Source organism: Pelecanus crispus, chromosome 1 (genome assembly GCF_030463565.1).
Source record: "Pelecanus crispus isolate bPelCri1 chromosome 1, bPelCri1.pri, whole genome shotgun sequence".
In the NCBI taxonomy this organism is placed as follows: Eukaryota; Metazoa; Chordata; class Aves; order Pelecaniformes; family Pelecanidae; genus Pelecanus; species Pelecanus crispus.
In genome coordinates, this window is record NC_134643.1 from 54,999,067 (window position 1) to 55,015,784 (window position 16,718).

The 16,718-nt window shown below is 43.7% G+C and overlaps 1 protein-coding gene across 1 annotated transcript in view; it reads left to right on the forward strand.

Annotated features, from left to right (window-relative positions):
• The first annotated feature begins 1,212 nt into the window (after window positions 1-1,212).
• Window positions 1,213-16,718, forward strand: part of UTP20 (UTP20 small subunit processome component) — a 65,470-nt gene continuing 49,964 nt past the window's right edge. Inside the window, exons 1-15 of the mRNA XM_075727911.1 lie at window positions 1,213-1,257; window positions 1,848-1,928; window positions 2,747-2,813; window positions 3,010-3,142; window positions 3,642-3,830; window positions 5,332-5,413; window positions 6,497-6,634; window positions 7,004-7,159; window positions 8,719-8,865; window positions 9,386-9,520; window positions 10,311-10,388; window positions 11,079-11,257; window positions 12,697-12,852; window positions 13,380-13,468; window positions 16,035-16,140. Of these exons, the coding sequence (XP_075584026.1) occupies window positions 1,213-1,257; window positions 1,848-1,928; window positions 2,747-2,813; window positions 3,010-3,142; window positions 3,642-3,830; window positions 5,332-5,413; window positions 6,497-6,634; window positions 7,004-7,159; window positions 8,719-8,865; window positions 9,386-9,520; window positions 10,311-10,388; window positions 11,079-11,257; window positions 12,697-12,852; window positions 13,380-13,468; window positions 16,035-16,140 (1,781 nt within the window). The remainder of the gene's footprint in view (window positions 1,258-1,847; window positions 1,929-2,746; window positions 2,814-3,009; window positions 3,143-3,641; window positions 3,831-5,331; window positions 5,414-6,496; window positions 6,635-7,003; window positions 7,160-8,718; window positions 8,866-9,385; window positions 9,521-10,310; window positions 10,389-11,078; window positions 11,258-12,696; window positions 12,853-13,379; window positions 13,469-16,034; window positions 16,141-16,718) is intronic.

Consider the following 16,718-nt stretch of genomic DNA (forward strand, 5'->3'; position numbering starts at 1 on the left):
GATATTTGGGCTTGAAAACACTTAAGCCAACATTTTCAAACTCAAGTGCCTAAATTAGGCATTCTGTTCCCACGTAATGCAAATGCCAGAAGTCCTTTCTATTCCAGCAGCAGACGAGTAAGCTTTAAAATGAACAGCTGTCTCTGTAGTTCTGACTTGGCAGGTGCTGGAGCGAGCACGCTCCCCTGCCTGTCCAGGTGGCTATCGTGTTAATGGCTTATTGCCTGCCCATGGGCAGCTTTTCTGGATGCACCTAGCAGCGTTTAACCTGTTGGGTCTGTTCAAAGTAGCGGGTCCCTACGTGCTCCTAATAGTGAACTTCAGCCGTGCTCAAATCCAACCTTGCGTCTCGCTGTCTGAATAACCTGCAAGCCTGGTTTCTGAGAATAGCCTTGAGCTGCCTGTAACAGGCAGGACAGGCAGGCTAGGGAGGGACAAAACTCCCAAGCCTTGTGAGCTGCAGCCCAAAATGGTCGTGTGGTTCTGGGCTGCTCATACTGCACCTGCCCGAACTGAAGCTTCATCCAGCTTTCATTCACCTCGTCTCCCCAGTGCATATTCTCTACCTCCTGCAATTCAAGCCACAGGCAGAAGCTCCTGGAGGCCCTGGTAGTGCCGTGAGCGCGGCGGCGACCATCAGCCCACAGTCATTTGCTCTTGTGCAAGGCTTTATTTTGCGTGTACTTGCCTGGGATGAGCGGGGGTGGTTTTTTGAGGTCTGGGCAAATGTCTGCACTGAAATCGGGGCTGTAGTAGCTGGGCAGTGGCCGTTTCAGGCCGAGCCACCGATGCTGCGCTGAGGGCTGCCTTCTCCCCCCGCTACCGAGTTCTCTTCCTCAGGCACCGCCGGGGCCCCCCCTCCGCTACCGGCGTGCCCCAGCCCTGCGCGCTACACCCGAGCGCAGAGACCAGGGCGGAGGTGGGCTGCTCTGCCCGAAATCCTCAAGGTAAGATGGGGACACGCGTCCGTCCCATCCTTCCCCAAACCCTGACTTCGGGACAGCGCGGCCCGCCGGCAGCCGCCGCCCGCCCCTTCCGCCGGCGGGCCCGCCCCCTCCTCCCGGCAGCCCGCGGCCGGTATGGCGGCGCCCGGCCTGTAGGCCCGCACGTGTGGCTCTCGGTGTGGGGCCGAGCCGTGCCGTGGGGCCCGGGCCGTGTCCCGGGCCGTCCCCGTGTGTCGTGTCCTCCCCCCCCCCCCCCGCCACCGCCGCCATGAAGAGCAAGCCCTCAGCCCACAAGTCGGGGAACACGCACCGGGTGAGCGCCCGCCCGGCCGCCCCGGCTCTCCGCGGCTGGTGGCCGGGGGAAGGGTCTTTGGGTTTTCCTCGTCGGTGTTAGTTTAGGGGTAGTGCCCGGCTCGCGAAGGGGTGCTGGAGGAGGAGGAGGAGGAGGAGGAGGAGGCGGTGTGAGGGCGGGTGGCGTGGCCCGTGTCACGCAGCAGGCACACCACAGCCTGAATGTAGCAAACGGATGTGATTTAATTAAAAAAAATAAAATATATATATATCTCTCCAATGGGGGCATTAGCCTAGGCGTTGTCTGGCAGCCTGTTGAAATCCGGGTGGATCTCTTTGCATTTTTTTTTCACCGTGTTGTGGAGACGTGTGGGGTGCGAGCCTTGGTTGTGTAGAGTGAGGGGGGAGAGGGTCGGTCCTGCTCGTGAGCATTTTAAGCATTTTTTTTGCCTAAAAATTCTGGTAGGACCGTTTACAGATTGGCAGGTACTATCTGTCAGCCTGTCTTTATAAGTAGGGTTTTTGTTTGCAGTGTGTATTCTATTCAGAGGGTCTGAGAAGGGCCGTTCTCAGAACAGAGCAAGAAACATGTTATGTCCTTTTGTTTTACAGTTTCTTACCTTTTCGGAGCGCTTAAGCAATGTTAATATCGATATTATTCATCGGATTGACAGAACTGGAAGCTATGCTGAGGTGAGAACGGCAATTACGGTCATTTTCTGAAATCACATCACAAGTAGGTACTCTCCATGAAAGATTCACTTAAAAAATTTATTCAGGAGGAAATTGGGAAGAAGATCCTGGAAAAGTTGCCTTTCCTGGAGCTTCATTGTGTGCTTTGTTCCCCTTTGCTTTTTGACCTGCTTCACAGTATTGCTATAGAGACTCTTTGACAGCATCACCCTGATGGCTTCCATGTGGCTGGTGGGTCTGTGGGAGTTTCTGAGCATGGAAGATGCTGCTGTGGCAGTCAGCAGTCCTAGGTCTGGACCTGTAAAGACTTACGGGTGCTGAGTAGTTGCAGCATGTATACAAAGCATGTGCATGTGTCTTTATAGATCATAAAGAAGGGTCATCTGTATTGTGTCCTGTAGATCATCATTGTGAATGTAGTGCTTTGCAGGTTGTTACCTCCTGGCCTGCTGGATTGTTCTTCTGAACTTCCCACTCAATAGCTGTGAGGATGCCAAAAGAAATCCCAAAGCATTTGTGCTGGGTGGGGTAGGGCTCAGCATCTTAGATCATCAAGGCCAGTCAACAGAGGTCCAAAAAGCAATTATGTAGACAAGTCCTGTTGCCAGAAAATATTTTCAAATGTGTTTTGAATATGGAAAGAAAAGCCTTATTTTCAGGGAAATTCCATAGCACCTTTTGAAATAAAGTCATCAATATTTCTTGAAATATTCTTAAAATATTTCAGGCACCTGATAGTTTTCTTCATTTGAATCTCTCATATTTGCAGGCTATGTCCATTAGGGTTGATAGCTATTATTTTATCTTTGTTTTGACAGGAGGTTGAAACCTACTTTTTTGAAGGCCTACGGAAATGGAGGGAACTGAACCTCACTCAGCATTTTGGTATGTCATTTTTATTCACGTTTCCTGCTTTCCTTTAGCTGTTAAAATACATTTCTTCTGCATCCAGAGCCCAATGGGAGATTTTCTGTTGACTGTTTTTTTGATTGGGCTCTGGAGAGCTATTATTCTTTAACATCCTACATGCTTACCAGGAACTGGACTAGTTTTCAGCGTTTCTCTTTTGTGCTTCGAACAGTGCAATTCTACAGTGAAGTGGTCAACAAATGCCAGTCCTTCAACCAGCTGGTCTATTATCAGAGTGCCATTGTGCAGAGCTTGAAAACACATTTGCAAGTCAAAGGCAGTCTTGCTTATCAACCTCTATTAGAGTAAGTATATGGTGACAAAATGTGGTCAGAAGCATTGACGGTATTACAAGTAAGCATGAGTCCTGTTGTAAGTGTTCTTTTTCTTTATTGTACCTGAGGAAAATATAGCAATGAGATGCCCCAAGTGGTTGTATTTCCCTGATAAAGCTTTGTGGTTCTAAGTCTTAAAAAAAAAAAAAAAAAGCTATGACAAGGCAAGCAAATTAGCCTGAGTGCTTACTGAGTGTCAGACAGAATATTAATGTGCTTTGTTTGATGTTAAGCTTTTATGTCATCTTGTTTACTTGTTACACCTTGTTATCTGCTTGATTTTTTGAAAAATCTTAAGATTCTTGCCATCCACAGCTGCCTACTAGGTAATACTTAAATAAAAGTGGGAAGTAAAGGTGATGCTGTCTTTCTTTCCAAAGAGTCTGTGCTGGATTATGCAATGTTTGACTAGGTTTTTATTGGTTTGTTTTTGAAATACGCTAACACTGGTGTGTTTTCTGAAACACAGTCTAGTGGTGCAGCTGGCTCGAGATCTTCAGGCTGATTTCTATCCTCACTTTCATGACTTTTTCCTGGCCATGACCAATTTACTGGATACACAGGACACAGAGCTGCTGGAATGGGCTTTTACCTCTCTTTCCTATCTCTACAAATACTTGTGGAGATTGATGGTGAAGGACATACACAACATATACAGGTAAAAGCCATTTTTAATGTCTGGATCAGCAGTTATTAGATGCTATAGAAATGTAAATGCCACGTGAACGCATGGCTTAATGCTTCAGTATACTTGTTAGCGTGCTGTCTCTGCTCTCTGAGGGGCTTTGAGCCTTGTTATCATATGCAGCTCCTTTGAGATCCTACTGACTTTCATGGGCCTCTGTATTGGAGGAGGGATGTGGGTGGGGCTGCAGATTTGAGCCTTCCATCCCCTTTTCTCCTGTGGGGACAGGAAAGGAAGCACGCACCTCAGCTGGGTAAACAAAGCTCAGAAAGACACTGGATTGTCAGAGTTGTCTTGGAAACCTGTGTCCAACTCTAAATTCAACACAGGTCTCGAGTATCTGTCAAGTACCTCAATCATAGTTTTATCATTTCTGTCTTTCCCGATCGCAGACACCTGGACTAACGACATAGAATGAATTCCTTTGAGTCTTTAATTGTTCCTTTCCCAGCATTTTCCACTTTATGTTTGCCCCTTCTTACTGTCTGTTTAGTGAGAGAGCACATGAAGTATGCACAGTTTTGTATGCTTTGAAACTCGTTGCTGCAGGATGCTGTGGATGTGGAAGGTTGGCATTGGTTCAAAGGGAGACTGGCCAAGTTGGGAGGAGTTACCAAATGCACAGGAGCCACCTCTGGCTTGGAGAGTGCCTGAGCTTGGCACTTGGGTTGAAGGCTGATTTTGTATCTGCTTGCCCTGTTTTTAAACCTTTCCCAGGCATCTGCTTCTGGCTGCTGCTGTAGACTGAATACTGGGCTGGATGGACCTGTGGCCTGACCTAGTATGGCTGCTTGTTCAATCTTGCTGTGGTAGCAGGTCTCTTCTTTTTGTCACAGCCAGTGGGTCCATGTTGCTTCCTCCTAATTTCAATTTGGAACAGATGGAGCAAAAGAGGGATTACAGATTTCCTCCCTAACCCAGCAAAAGCCATCAGGCACATTGAAAAAACGTCTGCTTGGCTGTGAATCTGAGGCATCACTTGTTCTTCTGCACTGAACATGTGCCGAGCCACCTGCGACTGTTACTGGTACTTACCAGAGAACTGCAAATATTTGTCACCCCTGTAAATTGTATCTTTAGAAACTTTTAAGTGGACAGGAGAGCCTGTTGGCTCAACTGAAATACAAATCTGGCTTATCAATTCAGCGTTGTTTTCCCTTACTGCTGGTGAGTATATATGTTGAAAATCTTGATGCTGCAGTTGAATCAGTGTGGATCCAGATATTTTAGACGTATTTCTGAATGCAGCTGAATTTGCCTGGCATTGTCATTTGACCTTCCTCCAAAACTCTGTTCTTTATCCAGGGAGAATGGAAAGGAATCGAGTTGAGGAAGGTATTTGCCCTCTCTAGGAGGACAGATTCTTAGTGTTCATAAGAAGTGGCAATGTAAACTGAAAACATAAGTTTTAAAACCAGTTGGTGGCAATTCTTGCATTGCCTTTAAGACGGTGGATTATTTTGTGTCTTTGTAGCCTGTACAGCACCCTGCTGGCTCACCACAAACTTCACATCAGAAACTTTGCTGCTGAAAGTTTTGTCTTTCTAATGAGAAAGGTAAGTGAGGTGTTTGTACTTTGATGCTATCTCTGTTCTGTGCTGTCTCTTGGATTCAATGTATAATATTAGGTTTTCTCCAAAGAAAGGTTAACAAGGCCTGAACTGGCATTCAGCGTGACCTGAGTTGTCATTTTTAGTGAGTGTTTTACTGAGAATGTCATGAATTTCATATCAGCAGTGGCAAAACAGTGCTAAGGCCTCTATTTAAGAGCAGTTAAACAAAATGTCTGTGGTTGGTTTATCTAAAATGACTGGAAATGGTAAGGTAGTCTTGCAAAAGGGAGGCTTTAATATGTAAATGCACATTTGCTCACTGGCTTTTTCACTAATGCTTTAAGGCCTTTGTAGAACTGAAATTCTTGTGACAACCTTTTTGCACTCCTGAAAATCAGAGTATATAATGTTCCCAGGCAGATCAATCAAGGTCAGACAGCAGCCTTTCATGGAGTAAGGAAAGGGAGTAGTAGTTTTTGGTTTTTCTTTAGCCAAAATATACAAAAGCCAGGATTCCTGAGACTGGCTAGCAAATTTGGGCATCCTCATTTTTGTCCTAAGTTGAGAGACCTTAATAAAGCACATTTGTTTGATTGGTTGTTTTCAGAAATTGCTGAACTTCAAGTCAAATCCTCAGAAATGGAGGGGTTTAAAATCTTGGGCCAGAAATCCTTGCAGTATTCCCAAGTGTGGTTATAGTTTTGGATGACTGGATTCTGTGGTCAGCTGATACATGTCTCTCCACACCAGTGCAGTGACCATTCTGTTTCAGTTGGGACCAGTATAATGGTGCCTTTATGCACATGTTTAATTCTAAAATCATAATAATGAAAACCACCTATTTCAGCTGCAGTGTCCTCAGTAGACCTGTGTACATCTTGGGCAGGGAGGGGCTGTAGTGACCTAATAGCTCATGATTTTTCTTCTTCCAATTTCCTTGTGTGGTTGCAGAAATAATGAGTTTGAACTGTTGTGGGAAGGCAGGACTGGGAGAGTAATGTGGTGCTGTGGAGCCATTTAATTACCTCTATCCATCTGGCAGGTCTGAATAGAAGATAACTTTTTTTTTCTCCTTATGTTTTTTAGGTTTCTGATAAAAATGCTATCTTCAATTTAATGCTCCGTGACCTGGGGGAGCACCCCGAGAAGGTGGAAGGTGTAGGACAGCTACTTTTTGAGATGTGCAAGGGTGTTCGAAACATGTTTCACTCTTGTGCAGAGACGGTAAAGATAAGAAAAGATGGCTGGTTTAAATGTTGCTGTAATGGAGCCTTAGGCAGTGCTCAGTGAAATCCTTGAGTATTGTCTTGTTCACCTCAGTGGATCCTTGGTGATAAGCATGCTGTTCGTTACTTAATAGGATCTGAAATAATATTCTTTGAGATAGGAAGGGTGTTTTTAGTAATTCCTATGCAGTATTCCTGTGTATTAAAATAGTATGGCTTGCTGATATTTCAGGTTTTAAGTAATAGCCTTTTTTCCCCCCTCTGTAGTCATTCTAAAAAGAATCAAGATCACTGGAATATTTTAGCAGTATATTGCACTAACTAATTTTCAAAGTATAAGGACATGATGCGCTCTTTTCCTGTGCAGGCTATGAAGTTAATTCTGTTAAAGCTGGGGCCTATTACTGAAGAAGAAATTGAACTACCATGGGCAGCTGTAGGAGAAGCCTTTGAGCAGATGATCAGATCAGCTGTAGTGCATATCCATAAGGAGCATTTTGACATTGTCTTCAAGTGCCTGGAGGTACACTGATTTTTATTTTTTTAAATTTTTTTTTATTCATGAGAGCCTGAAAAAAATGTGCACTTATCAAGAAAAGTATTTGTGTTTTATTGGACCAGAACTGTTTTCTTTCTGCTTTGGAAACATTAAATACAGTGTCATGTGCATGGAAAAAAATCCCACCCTTCTTTTGTAAAAGTTCAGTGACCCTGGTGGCTGTGCTGTGCAGTGAGAAGGGAACTGCTGTGTGCGAGACATGGAGCTCAGTCCCACGTCTGGGCAAGGAGGTTTTGCAGGATCTGCCTTTGCAGAGACAGACATCACAGGCCCCTTGCTGGGGTGGGAATGCTAGGGCTTGCTTTATATTGCTGAACTATCTATGTTGGTGGTTCCAAGACCTCTTTGCGACCGTAAAGGGGAAGCTTTTTTTTTTTCCCTATAATGCTGTTTGTGGGGGTTACACTCTGAGGTTTGAGGGACCATGGCTGAATGCCATGGGCTGTGCTCTGTTGGGTCAGGGTGATGTAGAACGATGAGCAAGGGCCTGACAAGTGCTTTTTACTTACCTGATCAACATTTAGATGTTTTTCACTAGTGATTGGTATTTGCTAAGGGGGGTCGAAACCTCCTGCAACTGACAACTGTGTCAGTTGTGCTCCTCAGAGGGGTGAAATGGGACCTGGAGGAAATGGTACAAATGAACTTTAGGGTAGTCCTTCCAGCATGAGTAAATAGTCCTATTGGTTCCTTCTCGGAACTCCCAGTGACTATCCATAGTTTCCCAGAAAATCCCATTCTGTTCCTCCTACCTCACGCAGTATGATAGCAGTTAATGCCTGACTGTTGTTACCTATAGAATGTTTTGCCACTGGGTGTTTTGTATCCCTGGGATCCGAGTCACTCAGCATCTGCAGTTGTGATGAAATCTTGGAAACTGATAACATAATTCCCTTTATTTTTAACGAGGCTTGTTTTTTACCCTGGGAACCAGTGGGTGAGTGGGGTTTGTTGAACTTGGTATCATGCTCAGAATGAAATGTTCACATAGTCTATGATAGGTCTCTAAATTGGGTTCATTTTATAGGATCAAGGCTGGGAGTTTACATTCCCTGGACAGAAAGGGGCACTAATGGGAGTGATCCAGAGCAGCTTCATTATCTGTGTAGTGTAGATGATACGAGTAACATCTCAGCATGCGTATTAGCATAATGATGCGTGAAGTGTAAAAGTACTTAAGTTATGATAATTCCAGTGCAAGCTGGGTGCTTCCATACTGTTGTGGCTCTGGGCCCAAGCATTTCTCTTTCCTATTTTATATGCCATGCATTGGCCTTTCAGGAGACCCTCATCTTGGGAGGTATTTGTGTTTCTGTCCAAGGAATCCAGAGTGTGTGTTTTTACATAATGGGAATCACATGGTGTTTCTGCAAGGTTTATTTTGTTGAACATGAACGAGACAGTCAACAGTATTTTGGGTGGGTGAGACATCGATTCTTTAGAATGCCTTTCAAACAGCAGTAAGTGAAACAAGGTCTGATCATTTCTCTGAAACATTTTGCTTTCCTTTTTTATTTAAACAGGAGTCACTCTTAGACTTGCAGAGGAAAATAACCAAGGCCAACTGCTGTATGGCTTCAGAGCAGATAGAAAAGATTCTGAAAGCTTATCTGATCCTAGTGGAACATGCAAATGGATCCAGAATCTCACTGCCTGAAGATGTCTGTCAGGTAGGTCAGACCATCACTTTGGCTGATGTGCCAGAGAAGTATCAATTGAATATGGAAGAGGTGTGGTCAGCTAAAGCATTTGTACACATTTCTGATGCATCAGTAGGCATAGGATTTGAGTTGAGTGACAGAGACAATTATTGTGAGTATTGCTACCCCTGATCCCATGAAAATTTACCTCTGTACTGTAATACTGGTGTAGTCCCCCTTTAAATAATCGGGGGGAAAGCGGGCTGCTGCTGCTAGAGACCATGCTGAACCTTAGTTCCTGCAGCTGTGGAGGAGACCCAGACCTCCATATCAATGGTAGAGCAGTTCTACCAGATTCACATACATTTCACCCTGGAGGGTTCAAATGTAGGTATAGTTCCTTCAAACTTTGACAGGACTATTAGGATTCATTTCTGTGGGCTGAAACTTAGCACATCATGCCCTCCTGCTCCAGAGACTGTCCAAGTCATTCAGACCAGACAATTGCTATCTTCATAGATGAATACCAGTTCTCTCTCTTTTATTTCAGATTTTAATAAAAATGTTACAAACACCAGATCTCTCGTCATCTTGCTGCAAGACCCTGCTGAACACTATTTCGGCATTCCTGCTGGCCGAGAATGTTTTCTTGCCTGATTCTTTGACCAAGGAAGCTATTGAGAAGGTAACAAAGACTGTTGCTTACAGCAGAAGTCCCAGAGTTCAAATTCCCTACAGCAGGGTGATTTCACGACATTCCACTTCAAGCTGGGGAATAGACTGTAAGATTCCTTTTAGCCTTTTTGCTAAGGGAGAAGCTGCCCAATGCCTTCAGTAACGTCTGCTGTGGTCTTGGGACTCCTTGACAGTCTTACACAGAATGTCAGTGTAGCGATGCCACTGTGGCAGACATCTTTGCAGTGAAAAACAGGCTCTGATTCAAACACGTACAGCCTCTGTAGAGGAAGGAAGGAGAACAGAGAAGGAACATGTTCTGTTTTAGATTATAAAGCAGGTTGGTGAGTTGGACTTAATGAAAAAAGTACATTTTTCACTAAGCTGCCAAACATTTAGTGAGCATGGGTTAGGTTTGTGAACTAGGTTCAGGCAAGTGCAGTTTGATTTAGAAAGTACAGTGGTAGGCATATTTCAGTACTACCATTGCTCCTGAAGCATTGACAGGATTAGCTGCCTACATTCCTATCAAGTGCAGTGTTGCAAAGATTAATAGGGGATGCTACTATGGAGTCTGATTCTTCAGTTTTCCTGTTACAGTACCTGATAATTTTGCAATTTATAGTGTAGACCATAGTTGTACTATGCTAGCCATGAACAGAGAGCCAGGCTGGGTGTCTCGGAGTTCAAAGCATGGTTGATTCATAAACCAGAAAAAATGTCCCATGGATAATGCAGAGTTGACTATGAAACATCTCTTGTTATTGTGTTCCTGTCAACCTTTCATTTGCATCTTGCAGGTATTTGCAAGTGGATTTGAGCGACGCTTTCTTTTGGACTTCTCTGAAGCAATGTTCACAATGAAGCAATTTGAGAGGGTAGGTGGGAGCTTTTGTGCATTTTGTTTATTTTTGTTGACAAAGGGAACAACTGGGAAATCCAAAAAGTGTATTTGCCTGCCTTGTATGCTGAAGCATTTTTGTGTATTGACATCATGTTTATTTAAACTTCTGGCATGATCTGGTAAGAATGAAAGAGTACTAATGCCATTGTGTTGAAGTTTGGTAATGGTGTTCAGGGTTGGAGAAGGTGACATGTATCTGTACTCGCAAAAAAAAAAAAAAGCATGTCTGTTGGGAATGAAGGGGCTGGACTTGTTATGGATGGGATTAAGAAAAGGAGTTCTGGAGAAAGTAAGTGGAAATGAAGAATAAGGGATGTCTGATAGGTCAGGCCTGGAACTGGTGATCTGTGAGGAATCAAATTAATTAAACGGAGTGGGAGGTGCGAGTAAAGACAGGGATCTGGAATGTCCTGATGAGACTAGATTTGGGGCAAACCTGAGTTTTTACATCAAATCACTGTCCCTGCTGGGGTAAGAAGATATCTGTGTGGTGGTGAATTGGGGCACCAGGACTGCTAAGTCTGGTGCTTTGCTGGCTCATTTGTGAAGTGTTTGGATTCCTTTGTGGCTGGTGTTGTGTGGGTTTTTTGTGGATTTGATCATGGTTAGAGAGACTTAGCAATCCTTGACTTTATTCTTTGTTTTTTTTTTTCCCCCCCTTCAGCATTTTCTTCCACGCTTTCTGGAGTACCTTGAGCATTGCTTCTCTGGCACAGATGCCCTCACAAAGGATGAGGCGATGGCAATTCTGGCTAAACTCATTCTGGTGAAAGCAGAACCGCCTACCATTGGTTCAATGGCATTTGAAAAGTATCCTCTTGTTTTCACTGAATCACCCGTAAGGTGAGACTTCTCAAGTTTAGCAAACACTAGATGTGTCTGCATGGCTGCAGACCTGAAGGCACTGCAGAGCTGCATAAAAGTTGCCCCCCAATATTTGCCAGAGTTGTGTAAATGGCAACGTTGCTGGCAGATTTGCAAACCAGCTGATAATGGTAGGATCCCATTTTTCTTTCTGAGATTATTTGAGAAGAGATACTGGTCTGGAAAGGTTATCACTGATATAAAAAGACTAGTGAGTGTTGCGGTAGGTGTGTGATGGGGATTCGTTACACCAAGGTGCATGCTGCATCTATGGACAGTTAATCTTTGTACCGAGTGCTGCAGTCCAGGTTCTCATCATTACTAACCTCCTGCCTGTGCCCCATCTTTCTTCCTTGTATGCATATGTGTTTCCCAGGAGCTTTCTTGGCAGCAGTACTATAGTCTTACCATAGAGCACATCTGGGTGCCAATGGGCATGTATTTAATCCAGATACAGCACTGTGCTGGCACAGCTTGATTGCTTCTAGTTGCAGAGCTAGCTTGGTTGCAATGGCTCTAATTCTGGAGATTCCCAAGCTGCCCCTGGTAGTCTGTGCCGGTACTTTGCTGTCTTTATGGTGTATGAACCAAACTTCCTTTACTGCACTTTAAATCTGTTGCTGCTTATCTTATCTGCAGCGAACATAAAGTGCAGATTATTTCTCACTCCTTGCATCCAGCCTTTACAAATAACAGGCTTTGATCATCAGAAACATCTGAAATCTTCTTTCTCTGGACCAACAATCCTAATTCCTTAAGGTTTATCTCATAAATTTTGTTTCTTAAACCTCTAATGATTCTTGATGCTGTCTTTTTGTTAGCTTCTGTATGTCTTGAAGGGTGGAGCCTACGCAGCATTCTAACTGTGGTCTTGCAAGCACTGGGTGGAATGGAAACATTGCTGTCCACGGGGTGTGAAGTACTTCTGTTCATATGTTCCACTATGGTGTCAACCCTTTCTGCCTGCAGATAGGCTTGTTGATTTGGGCTCAGCTTGTGATTCCTGTTAAGTCCCCAAACTTACCTCACTGGTTGTTTTCTGTCACCCATTAGTCTATCTATGTCAGTGTGATCATGGTTTATTAACAGTAATCACAGAGACAACTCTCAGGTGCTCCTAGAGGCTATATGTCCTAGTTGTGAGGGTGTCCAACTAAGAAATAGTGTCTTTCCTTCTAGAAGTACTATTTGAACTTGAAATAAAGACCTGACATTTCTTGTGGGCCATGTTTTGTGCTCCTCAACATAACTAGATGATATTTTGTGCTGTGGAGGACATTAAAAAGAAAATAATCCCTTGGGTTGTCCAAGTCCTTTTTGCTAGAAGTAGCAAACATAATTTTGAGTATCATGGGAGGAAAAGGAACAATCTTTTATATGCAGTGGTGGGTTACTAAAAGGTTTGGTTTTATTTTTAGCTCTCATACAAGGCAACAAACAAGTAAAAGACAAGGAGGAAAGGCAGAAGTACCAGTGTTGGATCATGTACTGTCTTTAATCCATTTACCAGAGAAGGAAGACATCACTGACCTTTCACAGCCTTGGGTTGCCTTGGTTGTACTGCCACATATTAGGTAAGGGATATTCTAAGGTACTATTGTCATGTATTTCTGTAGTACTGTCTAGTTTACAATCTGTCAGAAATCATTTTACTGTGGGAAGGACAATAATTACTAACCCTAGTTTGGGGAAACCGGAGTTTAGAAGGTGAAAAAATGCTGTGTGGAAATACCATGAGTCAATAGTTAGGAGTAGAATTATCAGTTTCTTGATTGCCTGCTCCCTAAGTTTAGTACTCTAGCACATAGAGATGTTCTTGACATGTTTCCGTTTCTGTGTTTTAAGCGCTGTCCTCTCTAGACAGTGGTTTTTTTCAATAACTATGATGTCCTTATATGGAAGGAATATTTGGAAAGAAGGTGTGATGAATGCTACAACTTAAATTGTGAACCAGAAATAGCAAAAATGGTTTGCTGCTGGTTTCAAACTTGGGGTGAGCTATCTGTAGTTTAATACAAGATAGATGTGAAAGAAAGCTTTCATATATGTGTAGGTGTCAGTGTAAGATAGAGATAAAATTCTTCTTATTTATTTTGGACAGACCAATGGACAAAGAAAACATTCTTCCCCATGTGACAAGGTTTATAGACTCTCTCTTCACAGCCATTGACAAAGGAAGCCTCTGCAAAGGTCAGTTACCGTTATTTCCTGTTTATTTGCTTTTTGTTGATATATAAAAAAAATACAGAGCATTTTTTCTGATGACACAAAGCATGAAAATGAATAGCAGTAGCATTGTATCCCAATTTATTGACCAGCTCAAGTAAAACTAGAAAAGCAAAGCTTGGGGAGAAACACCCTCCAGAAAATGATTCTGCATTGCTCTTGATAACAATAATGGGGTGGCAGATGTTCTGCAACGTGGAGGACAGAGGTAACTGGGAAGGAAAAGAAGAAAGTGAGAAAAAAGAGGATGGAAATCAATCTAAACCAGATCCAGGCTGAAGCAGTCAAGTGAAGGAGAGACTATTGACTCACAAGCTCCGATTAGACTATTCTAAACCTGTAGTGCAAAGTTTGGGACATTACCATCTCTGACCTAAGTGACAATGCCAGTTCTGAAATGCTGCATCTTTCCTCCAGGCATGGGTGGTCACTGGTTTTCTTCTTCCTCTCTGGCCAGAAAAAAATGTTTTAACTTAGTTTTCATTGGGCAGGGCAGTTGTTACTCAGGGGGAATTGCAGGTATTTGGCCTTGTGCCAAATATAAGCAAGTATTGGAATGCCCCAGGTTCAGTGTTCATTGTTCCTTGGTTTGAAAGGGCTTGTCTAGAGTCTGGTCCTTTCCCTTTATAATCCCTTTATTAACATTCCTAAATGTATCCACCAGTTTGCTCCGTTGCTGTTTTTTCTCTAGTCTTTGTCAAGCATGGTCTTTTTTGATTTAGCCCTATCTTCTATCCTGTTTGCAGGGTTTGCATGCTGTCATGATTATTTTAGTGGCAATGTGCTTATCCTAAAGAAGGAATACACAAACTTCCTTTTCTTGGGTCTCATCTTTGGTGGCAGTAGTAGCAGCTCTGCACCAGCTCTGTGTGTGTGCAAGAGGCACGTTGCTATTTCTTCCTTTACCCATAAGAAAAAACAAATGCGACCTCAGTCCTGCACTCCTGCCTCCTATTGCCCCATCCCATATTCTTTGCTTGATTTTCCTCACCCTCCTCCCAAACTAGCGTTCCTGGACACTTCCTTCATCCTCTGGCATTCTTTCCAGCTCCATCATCTCTACAATTCCTTCACCTTCTACTAGGACTCAAGTCTCCTCTCACTGCCTGTGCAAGGCATACCCCAGCCCTGTGGTCCCTATTTGACCTGCCTGGCCTTTGTAGCCTGAGGCAAAGTGCAAGTCCCAAAACTGGGTGTTTTTCTACAGTTGCTGTGGAGTGTAGGGAAGCCGGTTTGCTAACTGAGACAGAGCAACACAAGTTACCCCTGGCAGCTGTTCGGGGGTAACTGCCTGTATGGAAGTGCTTGCCCTATTGATCATATAGGTGTGTTTACAGTGAGGTGAGAACTGCTATCTTTGTCCAGCACAGACATACTACTACCAAATAGTATGCAGATTACTGTTTGGGAACCAGTGCCCTTGCACTATGGATGCAGAAAGCTTCATTCTGCCATTACTTGCTGTTTCTTCTCCTCTCTTTGAGGAGCTCCTTATGGAGGTTAATGGTGAGCAGGATTCGGCACACACCTGGGGAATTAAGCAACCGTAAGTCCTTAGAGGGATGTTTTCAAAGGAATAAATGCGAAATAAATGCTCACTTCACCTTCTTTTCCATGGCAGCTGGCAGCATGTAATAAAATTACATCCTTTAAAAACTTCCTTCAACTTGCCTGGTTTAGGAACAGTTTTTCTTCTACTTGGGAAGAGGTGGAAAGTGGAATTTTTTTTTTTTTTTTTTTTTAAACAACCTACTTGCTAACTTAGGAGTGCCCAGGGCAAGGAACTGCCCTTCCCATTTCTTGCCTGGAAGGACTTTGGCTCTCCTGTGCTTCTGGGAAACCTTCCATCCCTAAAGGAGGCTGAGAGGTTTAGGAAGGAGACGTGATTGCTGTAACAATACTCAGCAAACCCACCTTCCATTCACTAACAAACGTTCAGTCTTTAAGTACATAGAATCATAGAATCGTTTAGGTTGGAAAAGACCTTTAAGATCATCCAGTCCAACCATTAACCTACACTACCAAGTCTGCTCTAAGCCAATCAAGGGTACATGGGACAGCTTTGAAGATCTCATACAGTAGTGCATTGCCAAAGTTTATAGGCACCTGTGTGGTAGCATCAGCATGTATTTTTGCTTCTATTTTGCTGCAGTCATATCAATTTGAGCAGCATTTCTTCATTTCTGAGTGCCATTTGTAGCACAGAGCTGTCTGAGACCCCTGCAACAGTGCTTAGCTCCAGATCTCTGCTCTCTGTGTATGTGTGTGTGATGGAAACAGATGCAAACTGGGAGCTGCTCACAGCTTTCAATGCTGGCTTACTGGAGTAGATGCTTACTTTGATAGCCAGAGGAGCATTTCCTTCGTGGATTGTGATAATGGTTAGAAAATACACATGCCAGTTCTGGGATCCATATGTTACCCTATTTCTGTGCCTGCAACCATTTCAGGATGGGCAAGCACCATACAAACACAAGTCATTGAGAGCTGAGTAAATACACAGGCTGTTCTTGTTCTCTCTCTGCTCCAGGAAGCCTGTTTGTGGCCTGCCAAGCTGTAAGTACTCTTCTTAGTTTGGCAGAGTCTTCTGAAATACTCCATTTGTTACCTGTGGAGCGTGTCAAGAGCTTGGTGACGTAAGTAAACTCTGCCTGTTCTGTGATCCTTCATGATTCTCCTTTATGTAGGGGCTTGTTAAATGCCTCTTTGTGTGTTGCCTGTTCTGTTACGCCAGCATGTTGCTTCAGTGTTGTGGTTATGTAAGGTAGCAATGCTGTAGGCACTGTTTGTTTGGAGAACCGGGTAGATGTAGTGCCTGTTCGGTGACATTTTCTCTGCAAACTGAAGCTTTCTTAGACAGCTGCAGGGTAGTGGTGTCAAGTATGTTGGTCTAGTTTTGCCTAGGAGCGATACGCTTAGTAACTGTGTTACATTATAATGATAAAAGAGATTGGAACAACACATTCTGAGTTGTGTCAAAAGCCTGAATTTCCGCAGTCTGTTGGCGGTGTTGGGATTCCACCATGTCCTTACATACTCATGTGTGTGCTTGCTCCACAATGGGAGGAGGTTTTGTATGCTCCATTTTATTTATTATAACTCTCTTCTACTTATAATTAGCACACCTAACTGAGTGGCTGGAGACATTGAGGGAGACTGTTGATCTCTCTCCAGCAAATCCTGCTGAACTTGTCATCTCCCATCACTGCTGGGC